Source organism: Sapajus apella, unplaced genomic scaffold (assembly GCF_009761245.1).
Source record: "Sapajus apella isolate SASKATOON/1434 unplaced genomic scaffold, GSC_monkey_1.0 scaffold147, whole genome shotgun sequence".
In the NCBI taxonomy this organism is placed as follows: domain Eukaryota; kingdom Metazoa; phylum Chordata; class Mammalia; order Primates; family Cebidae; genus Sapajus; species Sapajus apella.
In genome coordinates, this window is record NW_022437087.1 from 828,865 (window position 1) to 855,691 (window position 26,827).

Genomic DNA, 26,827 nt, shown 5'->3' on the forward strand with positions numbered 1-26,827 from the left:
GTTCTTGAGGGCTGCCTGGCTGGGGGGTCTCTATGGCCGAGCTGGTACTTGGTATAAAGTGAAGAGTTGGAATGCAGATTGTATTTAAACACCCTGGCTGGGAGCTGTGGTGCCCTGAATTCTCCCTCTTACTCCATCCTCTCAATACTGGCACACAGCCAACACTCAGTAAAAGTTTGCTGAGTTGACAAAAGTAAATTTGTGGCTTCTGTCCAGTACTTGGCATTTGGAAGCCCTCAATAAATGACTATCAAGTTTGTTTCATCTCCCCAGCACATTTGTGACATTCTTGACGGCGGGAACCATGTACTCAATAGGGCCGTGATGACAGAAGAGGAAATCAGCTTGGTCCCTGTTCATAGAAGTTCATAGTTTAGTGTGGGAGACTAAGATAATAACTCGCCCATTTAAAGATATTTTTCCAACGTTCGCATGTATTGGGTGGAAAAGGTGAGGCAAGAGTTGTATTTCCCAGACTCCGGACCAGGTTGCGAGATAATTGACATCCGAGGGAGACCTTCTCACGTTTTCATTAGTTGTCGCTGACCCTCCCTTCTATCACCCAACCAATCCCGGACGGACACTTCGCTTAAGCCCCGCCTCCAGCAGCCAGCCAATCAGAAGTGCCGGGGACCGGGGCGCCGCTGGGACACTGACGCGGTTTCGATTCCAGCGAAAAATGCCTCAGCTCGGGCTGTCTCGTGACAGGGGGTGTGAGGAGGACAGCCCCGCGCCCGCTGAGCCCTAGAGCCGCTGCCGCCAACTGCCGCCGACTGTCATGGAGGACGAGCAGCCTGACAGCCTGGAGGGCTGGGTGCCGGTCCGGGAGGGCCTCTTCGCCGAGCCCGAGCGGCACCGGCTGCGCTTCCTGGTGGCCTGGAACGGCACGGAGGGCAAGTTCGCTGTGACTTGTCACGACCGCACCGCGCAGCGGCGGTGGCGGCGCGAGGGGGCCCAGCCCGAGCCCGAGGCCGCCGTGTCCCCCCCAAGCTGGGCCGGCCTGCTCTCGGCCGCGGGGTTCCGCGGCGCGCACCGGCAGCTGGCGGCGCTATGGCCGCCTCTAGAGCGCTGCTTCCCGCGGCTGCCACCGGAGCTGGACGTAGGTGGCGGCGGCGGCGGGGCTTGGGGCCTGGGGCTCGGGCTGTGGGCGCTGCTGTGGCCGGCGCGCGCGGGCCCCGGAGAGGCGGCGCTGCGGGAGTTGTGCGGACAGCTGGAGCGCTACCTGGGCGCGGCGGCAGACGGCTGCGGTGGCGCCACCGTGCGCGACGCGCTCTTCCCGGCTGAGGGCGGCGCGGCAGACTGCGAGAGCCTGCGCGAGTTCCGGGAGCGGGCCCTGCGCGCGCGGTGGGCCGAGGCGGACGCGCGGCTGCGCCAGGTAAGCGAGGCCGGGCCTAGTCCGCGCTTCCTAGGCTCGGGACCCTGTAGGAGGCTCCCCGGGCGCCGAGAGCCGGGGCTGACAGCTGACGAGGGGGAGCTGGCGGGCGGAGAAGGCCGCGGACTCCGCGGTGCTTTCGCCTTCGCGGGACCGCTGTGCGAAGCGGGCGGGAGCCCCGGGAGGGCCTGCAGAGAGGGCGAGCGAAGTTAGAGCCTAGTGTACTTGCAGCTGGGAGCTGGGCTAGGCTCCCAACCTTTGCCCTGGAGATGCTGGCAGAGCAGGGTGTTGTAACGGGAAATGACAGAAATATTGCAAGCAAAACTGTAAACAACCCATCCACGTAGGAAAGAATAACACGGACTAAATGTAAGCAATTCCAAGTCTGTGTATGAGGGAAAGTCACAAACGGGATAAAATGCTTTAACGGAAGAAATGGCTTTTAGGAGACAGGGTGTTTTAAGTAATAAAGACTTGGTCAAATGGAAAGCCGGCAGAAAGTGAACTTTAGTCATCAGTTTGGAATAACCGCAGGAGTGTTTTTTTTTTTTTTTTTTTAAAGACGGAGTTTCGCTCTTGTTACCCAGGCTGGGTGCAATGGCGCGATCTCGGCTCACCGCAACCTCCGTCTCCTGGGTTCAGGCAATTCTCCTGCCTCAGCCTCCCGAGTAGCTGAGATTACAGGCACGCGCCACCATGCCCAGCTAATTTTTTGTATTTTTAGTAGAGACGGGGTTTCACCATGTTGACCAGGATGGTCTCGATCTCTTGACCTCGTGATCCACCCGCCTCGGCCTCCCAAAGTGTTGGGATTACAGGCGTGAGCCACCGCACCCGGCTAGGAGTGCTCTTTTAAGCTTGAAAGAGGTAGTTTGAGAAGGAGTTATTGAACACCTACTGAATCTAAGGGGAGGAGGAAGTACAAGTTCATAGAAGGGTTTAGGAGAAAATATGCCTTCTAAATCCACACCCACCGTTTACTAAGGAGAGCCAGGCTGCTATGCAGTGGCACGATCTTGGCTTATTGCTGTTATTAACCTGAATGATTTTTCTTCTGTGCATTATTTTAAGGAAGGGGAGGTGAAGAGCTCGGCTACATTTCAAAATCTTAATTATGTCCTCCTGACTAAATATAGAATAAGCTTTCTAAATTAAAATGGTTTTATAAAAGGAGCTCGTTGATGGGGTCCTTTTTGTACTGTGGGTTTTTTTAAACTGTGGGTTTTATGTGTAAATATCTACAACCCACTTCTCGTGTTGACTTCACTTTAGAATATGAGGAAACTGCAGGGGAGTGCCAGGCCAGTCAGCTTTTGATCTTCAACTTTATCATTTTCACCTTAAGATACAGGAAACCACAGGGGGTTTCAAAAATGATAATATTTTGTATCAAACTTGTTTTTTACACACTTGGTTTCTAACAGAAATAGGTGGTTTCTCCTTAAAATCGAACATTTATATGATATATATATACTGTAGTTAATATCAGAAAAGTTATAGTTTCCTGAAATTTACGTTCACTCTGGGGTACTGTAGCACGAATGTAGCTCATACTGTTGAGATAGCTGTTTACATTAGAGTAGTTCACTTATTTACCTGGAACTTAAAAATGGGGGTTTGGGAGAGGAAGCTTAAATTCAAATCATGTCCAAGTAATTTTAACATTTACTTTATATTTAGAATAGAAAAGCAATTGATTCTAGAATTAGACCAATTGCTAGTGTCACTAGGATATATAAAATGAAGCTGAATGTTTTAACTCTGGAATTTTTCTGGATAGACTAAGACATAAGGCTGATATGTATCACTTGCCTTAAGTTTACTTTTGCATGTGTGTTTTAATTTTGTTCAGTGAGGCTGCCACTTAAAAAAAAATAATAATAATATTACCTGAATAAAAAACCTACAGCTGAAAGTAGATCGCTTTATCCTTAATCGGAAGGATGGAAATAGAATTTAAGAATGTATTGGTTGAAAAAAAAATTGATTTCTCCTTTTAGGGGAGTAAGATAATTTCCTACCAAATGAGTCCACCTAGCTTATACACTGTTCAGTTTATTTTCCACCTTGCTGCAGAAGCAGTAGCCAGCAGAGACTGGAACCACAGCTGAGGCTCTGTAAATGAGTTGACTGCTAAGGGCTTTGTGGGAATATTAACCTGGGGCATTAAGAGAACCAACATGCCGAAGTGCTTGGAGACAGCTCTGGAATGTTTTATGGGCTTTTAAAAAAGGATACAGCCTTGCAAAACCTTTACAGTAAGAAAAGTCAAATGAAAAAATATCCACAACCCCAAACCTTCTATTGGGTCCTTTTCTTTTCTTATGCTTGTTTTTTCTTTTACTTGAGATGGAGTTCCGCTCTTGTTGCCCAGGCTAGAGTGCAATGGCACTATCTCTGCTCACAGTAACCTCTGCTTCCTGGGTTCAAGCAATTCTCCTGCCTCAGCCTCTCAAGTAGCTGGGACTACAGGCATGTGCCACCACACCCAGCTAATTTTGTATTTTTAGTAGAGATGGGGTTTCTGCATGTTGGTCATGCTGGTCTCGAACTCCCGACCTCAGGTGATCTGCCTGCCTCGGTCTCCCAAAGTGCTGGGATTACAGGCATGAGCCACCGCACCCAGCCAAAAGTCTCCATATTATTGAACAATCTTCAAAAGCACAGTGCTGAATGACTACAGTAATAATAATCTGCCATGGATATATCATAATTTACTTAACCATTCTTGTTTTATTGGGCATATTTGATGGAGGATAACATTTTAATATTTCATATTTCAAAGTAATGTATTGAAAGTTAATAGCCGGGCGCGGTGGCTCAAGCCTGTAATCCCAGCACTTTGGGAGGCCGAGGCGGGTGGATCACGAGGTCAAGAGATCGAGACCATCCTGGTCAACACGGTGAAACCCCGTCTCTACTAAAGCCTACAAAAAATTAGCTGGGCATGGTGGCGCGTGCCTGTAATCCCAGCTGCTCAGGAGGCTGAGGCAGGAGAATTGCCTGAACCCAGGAGGCGGAGGTTGCGGTGAGCCGAGATCGCGCCATTGCACTCCAGCCTGGGTAACAAGAGCGAAACTCCGTCTCAAAAAAAAAAAAAAAGAAAGTTAAGAACATGAAGGTTTCTTTTATTTGTTGGGTATGTATGATCTTAAATGTATGAGCTTTATTCACATTTGCTTTCTAGGTTCTTCAAGGACACACAAAAGCCAATACCATGGTAGCATTAATGAAAGTTTACCAAGAGGAAGATGAAGCATACCAGGAATTAGTTACTGTGGCAACAACGTTCTTCCAATATTTATTGCAGCCACTGAGGGCTATGCGAGAAGTTGCAACTTTATGTAAGCTTGATATTTTGGTATGTTTTTTTTTTTTTAATCAGATTTACCATTTGTCATATGTCCTTAGTTACACTTAATGTTCAATCTCTGTACTTTGTTGGGTTCACTCTTATGTTTATTTACTTATTTATTGATAGAGATGAGGTTTTGCCATTTTGCTCAGGCTGGTCTCGAACTCCAGAGCTCAAGCAGTTGGTTTACTTTAGCCTCCCAAAGTGCTAGAATTACAGGCGTGGGCCATTATGCTCAGTTCACCCTTACGTTTAAATATTGAATTTATATTTTAAACTGATAGAAAATGAAGACATTTATGTTGGTCATCTTCTCAAGATTCCTACAGATTTGAAAGAGTTAAATGTTTTTTCTGCCAATGAATTTTTTTTTTTTTTTTTTTGAGACAGGGTCTCCCTCTGTCAGCTAGGCTGGAGTGCCGTGGCATGATCTTGGCTCACTGAAACTTCTTTCTGGGTTCAAGAAATTCTCCTGCTTCAGCCTCCAAGTAGCTAGGATTACATGTGTGCACCACCACAACCAGCTAATTTTTTTTTTTTGTATTTTTAGTAGAGATAGGGTTTCACCATGTTGGCCAGGCTGGTTTTGAACTCCTGACCTTGTTGGGAACCAGCCCAACCCTGTATGTGGGTGTCCTTAGTCCCAGCACTGAGAAGAATTTACAGCATGGGTCCAGGGGACCAATGGCCCCGGAGCTCTGGGCTCCAAACACTTATTATGTATATAATCTCATTGAAAAGGGAGGGTAAAGAAGTAAGTAAGATAGCTGGGTGGAGAGCACTTGAGATCCTTCTAAGACATGCTAAACTAGTACTCTTGAGTTTATCACCGATTGTTACCAGGGTGTGGCTGCCTCAGAAACATAGCCACCCTGTCTGACTACTCCCAGTGCATCAAGGGGGTTTTTAATCTCCCGAGCATTGAGGACATAGAGCAATTAAAGTCACTCCATATTCCGAGAACCTAGGCAGATCCTGAGATCAGTTCCTTGATCTCTGCCCTGAAAGGCTTTCTCCTCTTGCCAGCTCCCATCTGCAAAGACCCTCCCAGATCTTGTGGGAGAGGTCGCCTTCCTTCTCAGAGATCTTTGCATAAGCCCTCTTTACGAGGCCGTTATACAGTCTCCGTGTTGAGAAGGCATTTGTGGGACCAGAGCAGCATTCCCTGCTCTGCAACCACCCTGAGGTGTTCCCCAGTGTTACTGTGCTCTCAGATGGTCTTTACCTTAGGCCTCTTCTTGCCGCTGGATTTCTAATTAACTACACCAATAATATAGTTCTGTGTATGAACTTCAGTGTACTCTGAGCCAAACAGGCTTATAATTATTTGGCTAGAATTAATATAGGTCTCCCCCTGGCCATCTTGACCCATAGACCTCAAATGATCCACCTGCCCCCTCAAGCCTCCCGAAGTGCTGGAACTGTGCCTGACATGATGAATTGTTTTTGATGTGATGTTTACTTGCTTCGGCTTGTTTTCCTCTAAGGGCTCATACAGATTTCTTAAAATAGGATGAAAATTTAAATAGCAGGACCCTAGATTGTAATTCAGTAACTTAAATTTTAGTAAATGCTGTTATTGTTCTTGCTTCATTGAGCCATGAGACAACCTTGTCACACCATTCAGAAAAGGCATTCTTATTCCAGTGTTACCGTGAATCTAGAGTCCAGAGGACTTAAATAGCGCACCTTGGGTCTCAACAACTGGAATCGGAAGACACCTAAGAGGTCTCTTGATCTCTGTCTCCTGCACTGGGCCATCTTTCCACGTATAATCTCATGACCCCTGCCAGATGATTGTACTATAAAAATGGTATCACATTTGAGATGAAACTTATGCCATTCTAACCTGTGGATAAAGTTGTTCTGTTCATTATTTTGAAAGTCTATTATTTGGAGAGTCTGCTTCTTGCATATATTTTACCTTTAAGTAACAGCTGTTTTAAGATGGCATTCACAGACCATCTATATACACATACACACATATATATACATATAAAGTGTATGATTCAGTGATTTTTAGTATATTCAAAGTTGTGCAATGATCATTATGTAATATCGGAACATTTTCAACCCCAAAAGAAACCCTGTACTCATTAGTCACTCCCAGCTCTGGGAACCCACCAGTCTGCTTTCTGTCTCTGAGGATTTCCCTGCTCTGGACATAACAACAGCATGTCTTGAAAACATAGTTAATCCATGTTGTACCAAATATCAGGATTTCATTCCCCTTTATTGCTCAATAATATTCATTGTATGGATATATCACATTTTATTTGTGAGTGTGTGTGTGTGTGTGTGCGCGCGCGCGCGCGCGCGCGCACACGCACACGCACGCATGTGTTTTGAGATGGAGTCTTGCTTGCCCAGGCTGGAGTGCAGTGGCGCGATCTCGCCTCACTGCAACCTCTGCCTCCCAGGTTCAAATGATTCTTCTGCCTCAGCCTCCCAAGTACCTGGGACTAGAGGCGTGCACCACCACGCCCGGCTAGCTATATGACGTTTTATTCATCAGTTGATGGGCATTTGGGTTGTTTCCACTTTTTGGCTATTATGAATAATGCTGCTAAGAATGTTTGTGTGTAAGTTTCTGTGTAGACGATGTTTTAAATGCTATTGTGAATGTACTGAGGAGTAGGATTGCTGGGTCATATGATTACTCAATGTTTAACATTTTGAATGACTGCCAGATGGTTTTTCAAAGCGGGTGCATCATTTTATAATTCCAAAAGCAGTAAATGAGGGTTCCAATTTGTCCACATTATCACCAACACTTGTTATTGTCTGTCTGTTTTGGTTACAGCCATCCTAGTGGTATCTTGTTATAGTTTTGATTTGTAATTCCTTGTCGGCTAACTTACACTTATTTCTTATGCTTTGTAGAAGAAAAATTGCATATTGGATGACACAGCAGTACATGTCTTAGTTCAGGCTGCTATAACAAAGTACCAGAGATAGGGTGGCTTATAAACACCAAAACTCTCTCACAGTTCTGGAGGCTGGGAAGTCTAAGATCAAGTGCTGGCAGATCCAGCTTCTTGGTGAGGGCTAGTTTCTTAATTTGTAGATGACAGTGTTGCTGTGTCTTCACACGGTGAAGAGCAGAGAGAGAGATCCTTTGTCTCCTTCTTATAAGGGCATTCATCCCATTCTTGAGGGCTCTACCCTCATGACAGTTACCTTCCGAAGGTCCCATCTTCAAATACCATCACACCGGGGACTAAGGCTTCATAGGCATTTTGGGGGGACCCAAACATTCAGTTCAATGTCAGTACATGTTATAGCATGAATATACAGAAACTACTATCTTTTAGGTGATTATATTACATATCCTTAAAAGAAACCATAACAGCTAACACTTAAGTGCTGTTTCAGTCCCTATGCTGAGTCTTGACAACACAGATCACTCATTTGAACAATTGTGTATTATTAATAATAGAGAGAAACGTAATTTTACAACATTCTTCTCCAGAAAAAGTTTCTAGGCATGCAAACTGAAAGTAGGTTTTTTTCCTTTATACCCCAGAGTGTCCTTTTTTGTATTCCAGGTGGTCCTCAGCTTAGAGCCTTATTCATACTCAGTAAGGGATTGATGAATGAATGAAAATTTGACTAAGTAGTAGTGTAGTTAAATTAATCCATGTGACCAATTTCCTTTCAGTTTCCTAATGGGTCACATAACTATTAGCTCTTACTAAGACAAATTTCCCTTCTGTCTGTAGAAGTCCTTGGATGAGGATGACCTAGGTCCTAGAAGGGTAGCAGCCCTGGAGAAAGAAGCCGAAGAATGGACCAGACGGGCTGAAGAAGCTGTCATCTCTATTCAAGATATCACAGTGAATTATTTTAAGGAGACAGTAAAAGCATTAGCAGGTGATAATTTAAAAAACGCTTTACAAAGATACACGTAATTGTCATTTTATTCAGATACCATTTGAGTGCCACTTAAGCACCAGGCACTGTTTTCTAGGTGCTAAGAACTCGGTGTCAAGCATTAAGAGACATTGTACAGTCTGGTGAAGGGAGAGAAATCTTAATTATTCATTGAAGCACATGGAAAATGGCAGTGACAATAAATATCACAAGAGAGAGAGATGGGGCTCTGAGAGTTTGTGAGAGAAACTGGGCTTGATCAGGGTGGTCACTGAAGGCCTCTTAGAAGTGGCACTTGCCCCAATATCTGAAGAGTAAATAGAAGCTGAAATGACAGAAAAAGTGAGGAGTGTTCCAGGCACAAGGGGATAGCACTGGCAAAGGTCCCCTGGCTTAAGGGAAGTTGGCAAATAGGTGCTTAAAGATAACCTGCAGGGCTGGATCACAGAGAGTGGAAAATAATATGGTATGATGGAAAACGCTGGTAAGACAGGCAGGGGTCAGACCATGCAGGGGTTTGTGGGCTGGGTGAAGGACTTTTAGTCTTTTTTTTTTTTTTTTTTTTTTTTTTTGAGATGGAGTTTCGCTCTTGTTCCGCAGGCTGGAGTGCAATGGCACAATCTCGGCTCACCGCAACCTCCGCCTCCTGGGTCCAGGCAATTCTCCTGCCTCAGCCTCCTGAGTAGCTGGGATTACAGGCATGCGCCACCATGCCCAGCTAATTTTTGTATTTTTAGTAGAGATGGGGTTTCACCATGTTGACCAGGATGGTCTCAATCTCTTGACCTCGTGATCCACCCGCCTCAGCCTCCCAAAGTGCTGGGATTACAGGCGTAAGCCACCGCGCCCGGCCTATTTTAGTCTTAAATAATTGTTGATAAAAGCAAAGAATAGGAAACAACGTCTGTCAGTTTGTTATGGTTCATTCCTAAAACAGAAAACTACATAGATGTTAAGCATGATTCTTGATGTTTTTTTTTTAATGAGTGGAAGAGTTTCTAATTTATTGTGCAGAGTCAAGATATAAAGCAGAATGATGATCCAGGTTTTTTGGTCAAACTATCCATATAAGCCTGTCTGTCTAGCTAGATGTAGAAACAATACGGAAGCAAATGTGCCAAAATATAAGAAGCAATTGCCTCAACTAGGTGAGATCATGACTTATGTCTTTTTAAAAATGGAATACCTAAAAGTTTATATCAATGACCATGTATTATTTTTATAATAAAAAAGTTAATTAAAAAATTTCTTTTAAAAAGGATGTTCTGCAGGTGGTATGGAGGCAATAAAAAAGCATTAGTTCATGATAAATGTTTCCCATTTTAATGAGGTGTAATTGTATTTTATTTTAAAAATCCAACAGCAATGCAGAAACAAATGGAACAGGATGGGAAGAGATTTGGCCAGGCTGCCTGGGCCACAGCAACTCCCAGGTTGGAAAAACTTAAGCTAATGCTAGCTCGAGAGATTTTGCAACTCATGAGAGCGAAAGAGCTGTGTTTAAATCACAAAAGAGCTGAAATTCAGGCAAAGGTAAGACAAAGATAAACATAACTTTGTTTTAAAAATACACTTTTGGCTGGTTCCAGTGCAGTGGTATTTACAACTAATCAATGACAACCAGTTACAGATTTTGTTCCTTCTCCACTCCCGCTGCTTCGCATGACCAGCCTTTAAAAAAAAAATACTCTTTTGTTTTTTAAAAATTTTTATAAAGGATGCAAATGCAGTTTTGTTCCATGGATATATTGTATAGTGGTGAAGTCTGGGCTTTTAGTGTAATCATCACCTGTATAATGTAATTGTACCCATTAAATATCTCTCGTCTCCCCTCCCACCCTCTTGCTCTTCTGAGTCTCCAGTGTCTATTATTCCACTCTCTATGTATACACATTACTTAGCTCCCACTTAGAAGTGAGAACATGTGGTAAAAATACATTTTTATTTTTAGATAGCACTTTTCTTTCCAGGCATCATTAAAGAACTTCTTTAATTCACTTATTCCAACACCATCTTCTACGGAAGGTTAGACATAAAGTTTTTCTTTGGTTAAGATGTTTTGAAATACCATATTGTAGGATTCACTTTATGGTAACACTGAGCTGAGTATTGAAGTGGGTACTGCACTTGAAAATCAATCGAGCAGTGTTTTCAGTACAACTTTAAAATAATCAAAGACATATTTCACTGAAGGATCAGAGTCACTTAATTTTTTTCCTATCATCTTATGACTTTAAAACAGAAAACACTGTAAACTCCTGTCTCAGTTGGCCCAGGCTGCTGTAACAAGGTTAAATATCACAAATAGGTGGCTTAAACAACAGACGTGTATTTCTCATAGTTCTGGAGGATGGCAAGTCCAAGATCAAGGTGCCTACAGATTAATTGTAGGGTCCCCTTTCTGGCTGGTAGACAGTTGCCTTCTTACAGAGTGCTCGTATAGCCTTTCGTCTGTGTGTATGTTTAGAGAGAAAGAAAGTGATCCCTCTTTCTCTTCGTAGGAGGGCACTAATCCCATGATGGGGGCACCACCCTTTTGACATAATATGAACCTAATTACTTCCAAAGGACTCACCTCCAAATAAGGTCACATTGGGAGTTAAGAGTGTCAACATATGAATTTTGAAGGGACACCAATATTCAGTTCATAATAATACCTCAAACCTATGTTTTCCTCTGTTTCAAGGATGAGATTAAGTATTTGCATCACTAGATGAAATGAAAAAGTGTTTCTTTCCTATTTGCCTTTTTATATTTAGTACTGAACAAGGAATAGAAAATAGCCAGAATGCTTCTAAAGTTTGTTTTTAATATACTAATTTATTTTAACGTATTTTCCTTTTTTCTATGAAAACAAGATGGAAGATCTTCCAGAACAAGAAAAAAATATCAATGTTGTAGATGAATTAGAAATACAATTTTATGAAATTCAGTTAGAACTATATGATGTTAAATTTGAGATATTAAAAAATGAAGAAATACTGCTCACTACACAGTTGGACTCTCTTAAAAGACTTATAAAAGGTAAAATTTATATTTAAGTATATAGATTACAATGTTTAAATTACAAATTCAAGGAAATACAGACCATATTAATTACATTTTGTAAATTATAACATCTGAAAATTTCCTAACGTTTTCCTTCAGTGGTTTATTACTCAAATAATATTCATTAACACATAGCAAAACAAACAAAAATGATTATTATCCCAAGCCCATCATCTACAGATACTTAGTGGTTGGCTGGCTGTGGTGGCCCATGCCTGTAATCCCAGCACTTTGGGAGGCTGAGGAGGGCGGATCACTTGAGGTCAGGAGTTCCAGACCGGCCTGACCAACATGGTGAAACCCCATCTCTACTAAAAATACAAAAATACTAAACCCTGTCTCTACTAAAAATACAAAGTCTGAGGCTGGGTGTAGTGGCTCACACCTGTAATCCCAGCACTTTGGGAGGCTGAGGCGAGCAGATCACCTGAGGTCGGGAGTTCAAGACTGGCCTGACCAACATGGAGAAATCCCGTCTCTACTAAAAATACAAAATTAGCTGGACGTGGTGGTGCATGCCTGTAATTCCAGCTACTCAGGAGGCTGAGGCAGGAGAATAGCTTCAACCTGAGAGGCGGAGGTTGCAGTGTGCCAAGATCGTGCCACTGCACTCTGGCCTTGGCAACAGAGCGAGACCATCTCAAAAAAGAAAAGAAAAGAGATTCTTACTGGTAACAATTTGCTGTATAACTTTGTAGATTTTTAAATATGCTGATACATAAAAATATAAATTTTTAACCAAAACTACATAACCAGTTTAGTAACCTCTTTTTTAAAATTAATTTTTGTGGATACAGAGTCAGTACGTATACTTATGGGTTACATGAGATATTTTGACAGAGGCATATAATGCGTAATAAGTCTCTTTTTCATTTAATACATAATAACTGTCTTTCCATTTCAGTAAATAATAAAAGTATCAAAATTTTAATGGCTGCATAGTATTCTATTACATGGATATATCATGATTTCCAATCTGCTGTTTTCAACAGTAGTGTAGTTACTTTCCTTTACACATGTCTTTGAGTATAGGACAGATTATTTCCTTGGAATAAATTTCTAAGGATGGAATTATTGGGTCAAGGGCAATGTATATTTTACATTTTGATATATATCTGTTCAAACAACAGAACAATCATCTGAGATACATTTTTCTTCACCTCTGTATTTTGATTTCTAAATTTCATACTACATAATGGCCCTCTAGATAGGCTGTATATTTAAAATGACCCTCCAAGCTGGGTGTGGTGGCTCATGCCTGTAATCTTAACACTTTGGGAGGATCACTTGAGGTCAGAAGTTCAAGACTGTCTCTATTAAAAATACAAAAATTAGTGGGGCATGGTGGCAGGTGCCTATAATTCCAGCTACCTGGGAGGCTGAGGTAGAATTGGTTGAACCCAGAAGGCAGAGGTTGCAGTGAGCTGAGATGGCACCACTGCACTCTAGCCTGGGTGACAGAGCAAGACTCTGCCTAAAAAAAAAAAAAAAAAAGATGCTCCCATCAGCAGAATATGAGTGTGTATGTTTCCCAGACTCATGCCATTCTTCTGCATTTTTGTTTACTTAACAGAGAAAATGGCAGTCTCTAATTTTCATTTAATTATGAGTGAATATTGACTACAATTTTGTATGTTTACGAGCCATCTGTACTTATGAAATGACTATTCATGGTCTTTGTCCATTTTTCCTTGAAATGTTTTCTTTCCACCCTAAGAATAATATCCTCTATTGTCTGTCATATGTTGCAAATAATCTCTTCCTGTCATCTGTGTTTTCTTGCCTTTCAGAAATAATTTTTATGAAGTCGTGTTTTATTTTTACCCCTATGGCTTCTGCTTTTAGTGTTGTCTGGCAAAGTCTTCCTATCCCAAAATTATGTCAGTATACATTTATGTTTTCTTTTAGTATGTTTATGAGGTTGCTTTTAAAACATGTAATTCTTTTGTCCAGGTGGAATTTATTTTGATTGTAGTAGGAATTGAACCTTTCCCTCAAATTGTTAAGCAGTCCCAATCACTGATTTTAAAACCATTTTCCCCTAAATATTTAACATTTCTCAAGTTAAACATTAGATTAACTTTGGTCTATTTCTGAGTTATTCTCCATTGGTTTGTGAGCGGCTGCTGCTGCTGGCTCCACACTGTTCTAATGACTGTACCTTGGAAGCACATTTTTAGGGTCTAGTAAGGCAAGTGCCCACCGCCCCATTACTTCTTCAGATGTTTTCTGACTATTTTAACTCCTTTATTCTTCCAGATGAAATTTAGAATCAAGTTCAAAACAAAAACTCGTTGGAATTTTGATTGTGATTTTGCTTAAAATTAGGAATTACTTTGGGGAGAATAGTGGTCTTTGCAATTTGAATCTTCCCACCCAAGAACATGGTATGTTTCTCCATTTATTTAAATCTTTTTTCTTAAAGTGTCTCCAAGTTTAATAAATTTCTTCACATAGATCCTCAGCTTTTAGTTTAATCCTGAGTATTCAGAATTTTTTGTAGTAGTTTCAGATTATAAGCATTTTACATATTTAGGGAAAAATTACATTTAAAAAAGTTAATCTGGAAGGATGCATGCCAAATTGTTCATAATGTTTTTCCTCTGAGAATGACTCAGAAAGTTTAGGGAAGGAGCAAGAAAATTTCACTGTTCATTTTATGTACTCTGGAGGGTCTGAATTTGTTACATTAAGCATGACTTTTAAAAAATCAATAGGTAATCAAGATTAAATATCATTAAGGCATCTTAATATATTGCTGGTAGAATGTGAGTTGCCTTTCTGGAGGGCAATTTGGCAATGCGCATCAAGATTCTTAAATATTTGTCTGTTAAGGAAATAATAAGTGTACAGAAAGATTTATACAGAGATTTCATCACAGTGAAATGAATAATAATGGAACATTGGAATAGCCTAACAACATGGATTGCTTAGAGAATACTATGCTGCCATTAAAATTTACCTTATTTTTAAATTTTTTTTTAATTTTTGGAGATGGAGTCTCGCTCTGTTGCTCAGGCTGGAGTGCAGTGGTGTGATCTCGGCTCACTGCAACCTCTGCCTCCGAGGTTCATGCGGTTCTCCTGCCTCAGCCTCTTGAGTAGCTGGGATTACGGGCATGTGCTACTATACCCAGCTGATCTTTGTATATTTAGTAGTAGGGATGGCCATGTTGGCCAGGCTGGTCTTGACCTCGCGTGTTCTGCCTGCCTTATCCTCCCAAAGTGCTGGGATTACAGGTGTGAGCCACTGTGCCTGGCCTAAAAATTTTTATTTCCATTCCATGAAAAATGATGTCTTAGAATTCTGTTGATATGTGTAGCTATGTAAGTAGTGTATGTGTATATGCACATACATGTATACATTCATATATATATACACGTGTATATGTATATTACCTATATATACACACATAAGTTTTATATATATGTAAATAGTGCTTCTCCCTCAGTGGTTGGATTACAAGTGATCTTTATTTTCCTTACATTTAAACAAATTTAGTGCATTTTCTAAAATAATAAAATGTTTTAAACAATTGTTAATACATTTTTAGAAAAACAGGATGAAGTTGTCTATTATGATCCGTGTGAAAGTCCAGAGGAACTTAAAGTCATTGACTGTGTGGTGGGGCTGCAGGACAGTAAGAATTTGGAAGTGAAAGAACTCAGAAGGCAGTGCCAGCAGCTGGAGTCTAAAAGGGGCAGGATCTGTGCCAAAAGAGCCTCTCTCCGGAGCAAAAAGGTAGGTATGCCCAGAGCAGCTTTCTTTTCTCTTCCAGATATTCTTTTATGAAGGATAAAGAGGTATTGAAATAAGGTTTTTACCAACACAGTCATTAATTTTTTATGTGCTTATGTACTTATCCATGGCTATAGTTAAAATGCTTTTAATATTTTTCTTAAATCCCAAAAGAAAAAAAGAATATTTTTAAGCATTTAGCAAATCTCAAGGTTTTAATTTATTCATTCAATAACTATTGGCTGAATGCCCATTGCATACACAGGCACTTTATTTTTATTTTTGAGACAGAGTCTTGCTTTGTCACCCAGACTGGGGTACTGAGGCGTGACCTAGGCTCACTGCAACATCCACCTCCCAGGTTCAAGGGATTCTTGTGCCTCAGACTCCCAAGTAGCTGGGATTACAGGCACGTACCACCATGCCCAGCTAATTTTTGTGTATTTTGTAGAGACGGGGTTTTGCCATGTTGGCTAGGCTTGTCTTGAACTCTGACCACAAGTGATCCATCCACCTTGGCCTCCCAAAGTACTGGGATTACAGGTGTGAGCCACTGCCCCTGGACCACAGGTACTTTAAAAATTCTAATAACCAACTGTAACAATTCTAAATATTTTTTTGGTAAATTATTGAGAACAAAAATCAATTACGGATATAATATTCAGCTCATTTCAGAGCTTATATTTGGTGATTTTTTAATTTTTTTTTTTTTAGACGGAGTCTTGCTCTGTCGCCCAGGCTGGAATGCAGTGGTGCAATCTGGGCTCACTGAAACCTCTACCTCCCAGGTTCAAGCAGTTTTCCTGCCTTAGCCTCCCAAATAGCTGGGATTACAGGTGCGTGCCTGTAATCCCAGCTATTTGGGAGGCTAAGGCAGGAGAACCTGCCTGGCTAATTGTTTTGATTTTTGGTAGAGACGGGGTTTCACCATGTTGGCCAGGATGGTTTCGAACTTCTTACCTCAAGTGATCTGCCTGCCTTGGCCTCTGCCTCAGTGCTGGAATTACAGGCGTGAGCCTCACGCCTGACGATTTTCTTAATTTTTAAAAATCCATGAATACATAAAAAAATAACACACGAAGAAATTTAATTTTTTCCAACAGAAAAGGAAGCTTCTAAATATCATTTTTATCTAGACTTTTATATGTATTTAGTCACATTTACTATACTTTTTGTTTTGTTTTGAGATGGAGTCTTGCTTTGTCTCCCAGGCTGGAGTGTGATGGCATGATCTTGGCTCACTGCAACCTCTGCCTACCAGGTTCAAGCAAGTCTCCTGACTCAGCCTCCCACATAGCTGGGATTACAGGTGCTTGCCACCACATCCGGTTAGTTTTTGTATTTTTAGTAGAGACAGGGTTTCACTATGTTGGTCAGGCTGGTCTTGAACTCCTGACCTCAAACAGTCTACCTGCCTCGGCCTCCCAAAGTGCTGGGATTATAGGCACCACACCCAGCCTACTATACTTTTCTTATTAGAATTAGGAAAACACAAAAATTGTGACTTTTGTAGCTTACAAAAATGTTACTCTTCCATGTAAACACAAATACCTAAAAAAAAAGCTTGACTAGGTGTGGTGGCTTATGCCTGTAATCCCAGTACTTTGGGAGGCTGAGGTGAGAGAATCACTTAAGGCCAGAAGTTTGAGACCAGACAACACAGTGAGACTTCATCTCTATGGTGTGCACCTATAGAGCCAGCTACTGAAGAAGCTGAGGCAGGAGGATCGCTTGAGGCCAGGAGGTTGAGCCTTCAGTGAACTATGATTGCACCACTACACTTCAGCCTGGGTGACAGAACGAGACCCTGTCTCTAATAATGAATAAAACTAAAAAACTTTGTTAGAAGAGTATATTATTTGAATGTTTGTGTTTAAGAATTGTACTTCTGGATTTAGGAACTGTTCTTCAGAGGATTTAAAGATATACAGGCATTTGCCCTTTGCTCCACATTTCAGAAAAACCATGAGCACTGAGAGAAGTCTCCTTTGGCATTCCCATGGCACTGTGGATGAGATGCCTCTCCCTCCTTGGCTGTGTGTGTGTGTGTACATAAAATGCTCCTGTGCCTTCTCTATCCAGACTTGGAGCATTAACTTTCACTCTCAAGATATAATCACTCCCCCTACCTCATTTAGGGGAGCTCATGCACTGATTCTGGAAATGTTGGAATTTGGAAGGCACTCGGTTAATAGAATGGCAGTTGAGGTGAGCTCTCAACTTGGGTTCAAATCATAGCTTGTCCACTTAGATAGCCATGTGACCTTAGGTAAATTATTTAAATCTCTTTGGAGCTCAGTTTTCTCATCTGTTAAATAGAGGATGATAGTGGTAATACAAATCTCATGATTCATGTGAGGATAAAGTAGCATAAGCCATGAAAAGTAGTTGGCATTGAGGCCAGCATCTAAAACCTCAATAAATGTTAATATTATCTGTGAGTATTACTGTATTTTTTTACATAGATGAAGAATTTTGCAGCTGGGTGCAGTGACTCAGGCCAGTAATCCCAGCACTTTGGGAGGCCGAGGCGGGTGGATAACAAGGTCAGGAGTTCGAGACCAGCCTGACAAACACAGTGAAACCCTGTCTCTACTAAAAATACAAAAATTAGCTGGATGTGGTGGTGTGCACCTCTAATCCCAGCTACTTGGGAGGCAGAGGTTGTGATGAGCCGAGATCATGCCACTGCACTCCAGCCTGGGCAACAGAGCAAGACTCCATCTCAAAAAAAAAAAAAGAAAAAAAAAAAAAAAAAAAAAAGAATTTTACGTACATAAAGGATATATTGGTATAATGAGTGGTTAAACACAGGTGAAACAGTTATTAACATAATTTTTCAGATAGTTGTAGGTTGCTCTGCTTTTGTAAGTATGCTTGGAAATGTAACTAGTATTTATAATATGAGGAAATATGTTTAAAACAATCACATTAAAACAGATTGTTGGGACACATCTCATTTAAGAATGAGGGCTACCTATATGTCCTTTCACGTTTGGCGGATTGTTTTTCATCTCTCAAAGCACTCTGCTGGGAACAAATTCTTTCCATAAGCAGCCAAGCAACTCTCATCGTAGATGGTGGAGGAGACAGTACCATTGGGCTGCGCCAGAACTAATATTAATGAATGCCTTACACTACAGCCCAAATGCAGTGCTTTTTTTCTTTCAACCTTTTATGCTATACAAGGGTAATATTAAAAACCATGTAGGTGATTTGTATTATTCCACCAGGATCAGTGCAAAGAAAATCATCAGCTCAGATTGCAACAGGCTGAAGAAAGCAGAAGATACTCTCGTCAGCATCATAGTATTCAGATGGTGAGTCTCTGAAAGAAAACATTCTGTGTTTGTGTAGTGTGATATGCAGGCCTAGACTTGTGGAAACTGGAGTTGCGCTGCCCTGGACCTGCAGCTGTCAGCCATTCACCTCCAGGCCTGCAGCCTGGGTGCAGCCTTGGGGGGCTGGTAATGTTGGGGCACAGTCTCTTTTTTGTCAAGACATTTTTTTGTAATGTTGAGCAACTTACAAATACACATTTGTTTAAATACAGAAAAGAGACAAGCTAAAAGAGGAGGAACAAAAGAACAAAGAATGGATCAACCAAGAACGCCAAAAAACACTCCAACGATTGAGAGCATTTAAAGATGTAAGTTCTATAAACAATCACCTCACCTACATTTCTGGGGAAATAAATGAAGACCACCCATCCTAAGAGGAAAGTGTAAAATATTAAGAACAGGTCATTCAGAACGTGAAATGTTTCAAAAATACCATTATTTCTGGTATAGCAATAAAAAACAACAGAATATCAGTGATTCAAAACCCATGATATAAAATAACTGCTGTTTTTGACATCGCAACACTCTTGTGTTCCTGCTCTGCACTCCTCACTGAGTCCTAGCTGGACTGGTGGTTTAGATTGGCAGGGAAAACTGAAAACTCTTCACCTCCCTTGACTTTAACTGGCTTTTCCTGTCATTTGTAATAATTCTTTAAAAAGTTATCCAGGCAGTATTGTGATACAAGAAGTGTAGTTGAAAGTGCCCTGTTAAAAGTAAAATGTGTTTTTAATTTTTTTTCTATCTGCATCTTTAAAAAAAATTTTTTTAAGTATATACTTATGAGGGTAATGTTATTTTTTTATGCCCTCTGTTCCAGGCTTACATATGCATTTCCTCCACAAAATGATCCTGACTCTGTAATTATTTTTCTAATTCTTGAGTTTATTATTAGAAATAAATTCCTTTAAAAGCTTCTATGAACATTCAAAAAAATTTTTGCTTTAATTGACACATAATTGTACATATTTATGAGGTATAGTATGATATTTTGATGCAGATATACATGTGATGATTAAATCAGAGTAATTAGCATATCCATCACCTCAAAACATTTATCTAAAGGTAAATAGGTTTTTTAAAACAATGTTAATAGGGAGTCAGGCTCAATGGCTCATGCCTGTAATCCCAGTACTTTGGGAGGCTGAGGCAGGTGGATTGCTTGAAGCTATCCATGAGTTTGAGACCAGCATGGGCAACATAGTCACCCGTCTATTAAAAATACAAAAATTAGCTGGGCATGGTGGCTCATGCCTTTAGTCCCAGCCACTTGGGAGGCTAAGGCACAAGTATCACTTGAGCCTGGGAGGAGGAAGTTGCACTGAGAGCCAAAATCGCGCCACTGCACTCCAGTCTGGGCAACAGAGCAAGACTCCACTGTCCCAAAAAATAAATAACATAAATAGGGGCTTATTTAAGAATATCATTAGCCGGGTGCAGTGGCTCACACTTGTAATCCCAGCACTTTTGGAGGCTGAGGTGGGCAGGTCCCCTGAGGTCAGGAGTTCCAGACCAGCCTGGCCAACATGAAGAACCCCATCTTAACTAAAAATACAAAAATTAGCTGGGCACAGTAGCACGCACCTATAATCCCAGCTACTCGGGAGGCTGAGGCAGAAGAATCACTTGAACCCGGGAGGTGGAGGTTGCAGTGAGCTGAGATCACACCACTGCACTCCAGCCTGGGTGGTAGAGTGAGACTCTGTCTCAAAAAGAATATCATTGAATTGACTATATACATAGACCTGGTCTTACTCCCCAGCCCTTTCACAAAGACCCAAGTTTATTGTAGCTCCCAAAAGGGAAATAACCCACTTTATCCCAGAAAAGATTCTGGAATAGGTATCAGATGCCTTCTGTGTACCAGGCACCATGCTAGGCGCTTCACATTCACTTTCACTTAGTTCTTTAAACAGCCTTGTGACATATTTTCATCACCATATTACAAATGAGTAACCAAGGTTCAGAATGGTTGATTACACAACTTAGTTCAAGGTTAAACAGCAGGGATTGAAGCCAGGTCTTTCTTACTCCAGAGTCACTACAGGGCTTCTCAGCCTGGGCAACATATCCGAATCCCCTTGGGGAGCTTCTTTTAAGGCCCAGGCCCATCCACAGAAATTCTGATATGACTGCCCTGGATAGGGGCCTGGGTTGTGAACTGCAGCAGGAAGACTGAATTGATAGGAACTGCATGAATGCCAGATGAATGTAGAGCCAGTGAGGTAGAGACGAACTGGCTGGTTACCGCCACCAAGAGAGTTTTGATGAACAGAAAAGTCAGTGTGGAGGAAGGGATCCAAGGGTGGCCAGCCTGTCCTTCTCAGCCCTCATTCAGATCAAGGAGTTGTTTGGCAATACAGAAGATTACTTTTTCATGTGTTGGTGATATGAAAATGGGATGGGCAGCCAGATTTAAGTGACAGAATCAGGCCTCCCAAGCTCCCAATGAAACTGGAACAATTAGTTGCACACTAAGAAGTTCACCTAAAGCTGGGATATATTACTGGTTTTCTAGGCCAAAAAAGCCCATATGCAGTATGTAGTTGCATGGGGTGATAGGAAAGTGTCTGAGTTGCTTAAATTTTTGGGAAAAGAATTTGAGAATTAATTGTTTCCTTCAGCTTAATGAGCCACCTGTGTGACAAAAGCTCACAGGCTTTTGGGATGTATGGACAGCAGCATCCTGTGTAGAATAAGGGAGTTCTCTGTTTATAAGGAAGTGCCACCCTTGAAGGAAGGGGACAGAGACAATTTGAGCACATTTGGAAGGGAAGAAGTAGGAGAGGGAGAAAACTAGAAACAAAATCATGTGATATATGATATCTGGTGAGATCAAGGAAGTTGTTTTTTTGACTATCTGAAGGGCTGCATGAGGTAAAGGATTTAATTTATTGTGGGTGGACAGACTGCCTGTGCAATATAAGGAGAATCTGGTCAGGTGCCGTGGCTCACGCCTGTAATCCCAACAGTTTGGGAAGCTGAGGCAGGCAGATTGCTGGAACCCAGGAGTTTGAGACCAGCCTGGGCAACAAAGCAAGACCCCATCTCTGGAAAAAAAAAAAAAAAAAAAAAAAGACAGAACGTAATAGTCCAGAGTCACAGTGGCATGCATGCTGCAGCCAGGATGCCACAGAGGGGATCCTTGGGTGTTTCAGGGAACCCCAATATCAGGTATGACCTGATCAGTTGGATGACAGCTGGAATTTGCATTAATAGGATCATATTGAATGCATCCTTTGCCAGTTTCTTTAATTTAGGTTTTTGAGATATATTCATGTTAATATGTATAGGCCTAGTTCATTTTAATGAGTTCACACTATTACATTTTATGTTTCGTTGGCTAATCAATGCCTTCTTTAGGGACCTCCTCTCAAGATTAGCTCTTTGTAGGGCTAGGTTTTTCTTTGTCAAAGGAATACCTGAAAGACCAGAACTTTTTAAATTTATATTTTTTAAATTATGAAATTTAAGCCTAAAAGAGAAAAGAAATATCCACAGGCTCTGTTATAGCTGCCACTTGGATGTCCACTCTGCTGGCATTTTTCATAGAGCTTTTCTCATTTATGATCATAATACATATATTTTATATCTGGTTTTCAGTGAACACTATCTGATTTTTTCAGATGTTTCAGGTTTTGTACTATTTATGACTTTTTATGAGTACTTAACATTTTGGATAGATTTGTCACGATTTTTTAAACTAACATCCTATTCGAATTTTAGTATTTCTAATTTTCCATACTAAAAATTGATGACTATTTTCCTCTATATGTATGCTTTTGTATCTTCATTTTACTATAGAGAAGGTAATACCTGATCAAAGGATATAAATGCTTATCCTTTAATCCATGAAAAATGGCTTCAGTAGCAAGGATGGCTGTACAAATAAGACAGAGCTACTTTGTGAATCAGACCATCCATGCATAGAAATGCATGTTTGTTTATAAATTTATTTCTAGACAGTTTCAGCATTTTGATGGTTTGCATTTGTGGCAGATTCCTCACCGTGGTTTTTCATTTTCAGAAGCACCTAGGTCAATCTGTCCGAAACACCTCTGGTTCAGAACCTGTGGCTCCAAACCTGCCAGGTGGCGTTTCCCAGCAGACGTGCTTGCCAGCTTCCCAGGTGGTGTCAGTAATTCATCCGTCCTCTAGGAAAACTAGAGGTGTTCCCCTATCGGAAGCTAGTAACGTGAAAACCCCCAAGTGTCAAGACTGTCATGGAAATACCTCTGTCCAGGTTTTTGTTCCAGTTGGTGATGAAACACATTCCAAATCCAGTGAGGAATTGTCACTGCCACCTCCTCCACCTCCACCTCCACCACCACCACCCCCTCTGCCTGCTCTGTCCTCATCCTCTGAAGCGGCAACTCATCAGAACTTAGGCTTCAGGGCTCCAGTGAAAGATGACCAGCCACTTCCTCTAGTGTGTGAATCACCTGCTGAGAGACCACTGCTGAGTGACTCCTTGGGACATTTCCCTTGTCCAGGTAATCCACTGGAATTCTGTCCCTGCTCCCATGGGTTGTTAAGCTGTTGAAGCATTCTAGCTTCAGAAGCCATCATCTTCAAATGGAAATCATTTTTAGAATTCTCTCTAGCCTTAAAATGTTCCAGTATTTGCTGCCTTGAGTATCATTATTCTTTCATTGCAAAGTTAGTATAGTATAGCCTAAATCTCGTTTCATAAATGTTAATTCAGTTTGAAGAAACCATTTCTGTACCTTTAATGATCGCATGGCTTGGGATTTCTGAGGTTGTTAAAGTATCAACCTATTTGAAGTTTTTTAAAACTTAAGTATGTATTTGACGTCTGCCATTGGAATACTTTTCAATACTGTTTTAAATTATGCTTACTGTTGCATCTGAGTCCTTTACAGAATCCAGTTGTATTTTAAGCAGAATACTGGTTGGAAATTACTGTAGAGGCATATTAGCCAGATGTAGAAGGCTGTTCTTGCAGACTGACAAGCAGACTGAGGACCCTTACTGTTGGAAATCTTTCTAAAGTGTAATCGATCAGAAAGAAAAAGTGGGCCACTTGTCTTGGCAAGTGCAGTACACTGAATACTCTTGACTGTTTCTTTAATATGGCTATAGTTCTCACACAGAATTTGAATTATGGCTTTAGACATCTAGTATTGAGGAGAATGGCCTAAATCTGAGGAGACTTGGAGCCTACTGCTTTGTGGGTGTGGGGGTGTGGTGGTGTGTGTGTGTGTGTGTGGGTGTGTGTTTTAGATAAATCCTAGCAAAATTTGTTAATTTGTTTTTAAAAGTATGCTTGAGCACCTTCACCTATACTGTGCAAGGTTACTGAAATAGTTGATATGAATAACAGTTCCAAATTGTGATTCTGGTTAATCAGTTTGACTATTCTAAGTTCAGAGCTTCACTGTGCCTAGAACCAGGTACAAATGAAAATGTCCAAATATTAGGTGGAGACCCAATGGCCTGTTTCCATGGGGTTTGCAACAACTGTCCTGTGTATGAAAAGTAAGAGTTGACATGCCTGTGTCTAGATCAGACTTTGGAAGTGGGCAGATCTTTGTGGGGGTGCCACATTCCCAGCCCAGGTTTAATGCACATGGTTTTGGGAAGACCTGTTCAACTCACAAACACTGCTAATTCACAGGAAACAATAAGAAAGTGTGAATTTGCACCACAGAATGCCCTTGATTTTGAAACCTGCCTCATTACTCCCAGAAGAGAATTGTAATGCGAAGTTACAGCTTTAAAACCAAAGCAGAATAGCCTTTTGTTAGCCTGGCCTTTCAGTCCTGAACTAGAAACGATTATTGATCCTGAAGCTTTACCTGGAAGATCTCTAAATTAGTGGCCACAATCAGGCCTGTCTCCAGCAGGCGATAAAAGATTTCACCTTCTCGGGGGTCTCCAAGTGCCAGAGTGAAAAATAGCTTCTCCTCACCAATGCCTTGAAGCTCTGATCTAATTTGTGTTTTGACAGCATTTCACATCCTCAAAAATAAAGTATCTAAGACACCTCAGGGTAATGTAGGTGGAATTAAACACATTATATACGGAAAAATGTGCCAGCGCTACCCCTCCCGGTTCATTGAGTTGCCGGTTAAAGTTTTATTTTAAGCCTTTTCATGTGTAGAAACCTACTCACTTCATTGTCATAGAATGAGTCATCACTGACTAATATCCAAGACTGAAGTTACACTGAGCAGGATAAATTTTTTTTTTAAAGATTTTAGTTGGACAGGATAATGAAGGAGATACAGCTTCAGAGGTATCTAGGTCATGCACACTGGGTAAGACTATTCCACCCCAGGCATCCATAACTGTCTTCAGGATGGGAGGGACAGATCACATTTGTCTTAAAAAACAGTTGTTCTAACAAAAGGTATACATGCCTATGCTTCTCAGTTGCTATGGATTTGAAGAAGTTAGCAGAAAGGAAGTGGTTAAGCTAAAACATGAGCTATTCAGCTATCCTGGATTCAACCAGGGAGCTTATCATTGATGTGTCTAGCAGGTAATGAAGGCATTTGCTTAATGAAATGATTATTTGTTTAAATCATGCTGTTAACTGATGTGGGATTTAACAATGTTATAGCAATAACGTTCTGGTGAGGGAGCATGTTTTTTTGATGGTAATTGCTCTGCTTACCCAATTTCAGGATCTATGGATGAAGTGTTGGCCTCCTTAAGGCATGGCAGAGCCCCTCTCCGGAAGGTCGAAGTGCCGGCAGTGTGCCCTCCCCACGCCTCAGTCAATGAGCACATTCTGGCTGCCATAAGGCAAGGGGTCAAACTGAAGAAAGTTCACCCGGACCTCGGCCCAAACCCCAGCAGCAAACCAACCAGCAGCAGACACACCAGTGACCTTGAGAGGAGCATCAAGGCTGCCCTCCAGAGAATCAAGAGGGTGTCTGCTGACTCAGAGGAAGACAGTGATGAGCAGGACCCCGGCCAGTGGGACCATTAAGCCAACTTTGACAAAAAGTGGGTGGGGCTCATAAGGCCTGTTGAAAAGCATGCGAACAGGGTGCTGGTAGATGGGCCACATGACACCTCCGAGGATCAGCAGGGCATTGTGTGGGACCCTGTAGCTTTTATGTGACATGGTGACTCTTTTTTGAGACGGAGTTTCGCTCTTGTTACCCAGGCTGGAGTGCAATGGCGCGATCTCGGCTCACCGCAACCTCCGCCTCCTGGGTTCAGGCAATTCTCCTGCCTCAGCCTCCCGAGTAGCTGGGATTACAGGCACGCGCCACCATGCCCAGCTAATTTTTTGTATTTTTAGTAGAGATGGGGTTTCACCATGTTGACCAGGATGGTCTCGATCTCTTGACCTCGTGATCCACCCACCTCGGCCTCCCAAAGTGCTGGGATTACAGGCTTGAGCCACCGCACCCGGCCATGGTGACTCTTAAAACTGGGGAGGGGCCAGCGCCAGTGACTCACACGTGTAATCCCAGCACTTTGGGAGGGTGAGGCGGCCGGATCACAAGGTCAAGAGATTGAGACCATTCTGGCCAACACAGTGAAACCCTGTCTCTACTAAAAATAAAAAAAATTAGCTGGGTGTGGTGGCACACACCTGTAGTCCCAGCTACTCGGGAGGCAGAGGTTGCAGGGAGCCGAGATCGTGCCACTGTACTCTACCCTGGTGTCTCAAAAAAAAAAAAAAACCACCAAAAAAACTGGGGAGGGAAGTAGACTTGAGATTTTCACCCACCAGTCCATATGTGGGATGTCAAGACCTGTCAGAAGTGTCGCTGGCCTAAGAAGAGCACTTATTTCTTACCTTCATTAGTGATGAAGGGAATCAGAGTCGTTCCCTGATTCTGAAAGCAGTTTACACTACTCTGGTAAACAGCACTATTAGACTACTGACCGTGGCCTCCTGTGTATATGTAATAGTGATTCCTCAGATTTATAGGTATGAATGTAAATGTTATTTTAGCAATAATCAGAAAAATATTCAAGAGTTATTTCAAATATTTAAATGAAATTATGTACCAAGTACTACATAAACTCATAATAAAGAACTATTTACAATGTATTAGCATCACTCATGGTGAAATGAAAACATACTTTAGCTGCTGTACAAGCAAAGCCTTCTGT

General features: G+C 41.7%; 1 protein-coding gene across 1 annotated transcript; it reads left to right on the plus strand.

The window, feature by feature from the left end:
- WHAMM (WASP homolog associated with actin, golgi membranes and microtubules) lies at positions 1–25,831 on the plus strand. The gene is made up of 10 exons (XM_032264835.1): positions 1–1,375; positions 4,560–4,733; positions 8,450–8,600; positions 9,964–10,133; positions 11,459–11,624; positions 15,202–15,389; positions 18,620–18,706; positions 18,940–19,035; positions 22,755–23,220; positions 25,378–25,831. Exons 1-10 carry the CDS (start codon positions 779–781, stop codon positions 25,683–25,685), a joined length of 2,403 nt encoding a protein of 800 aa, XP_032120726.1. The 5' UTR covers positions 1–778; the 3' UTR covers positions 25,686–25,831.
- Positions 25,832–26,827: the final 996 nt, after the last annotated feature.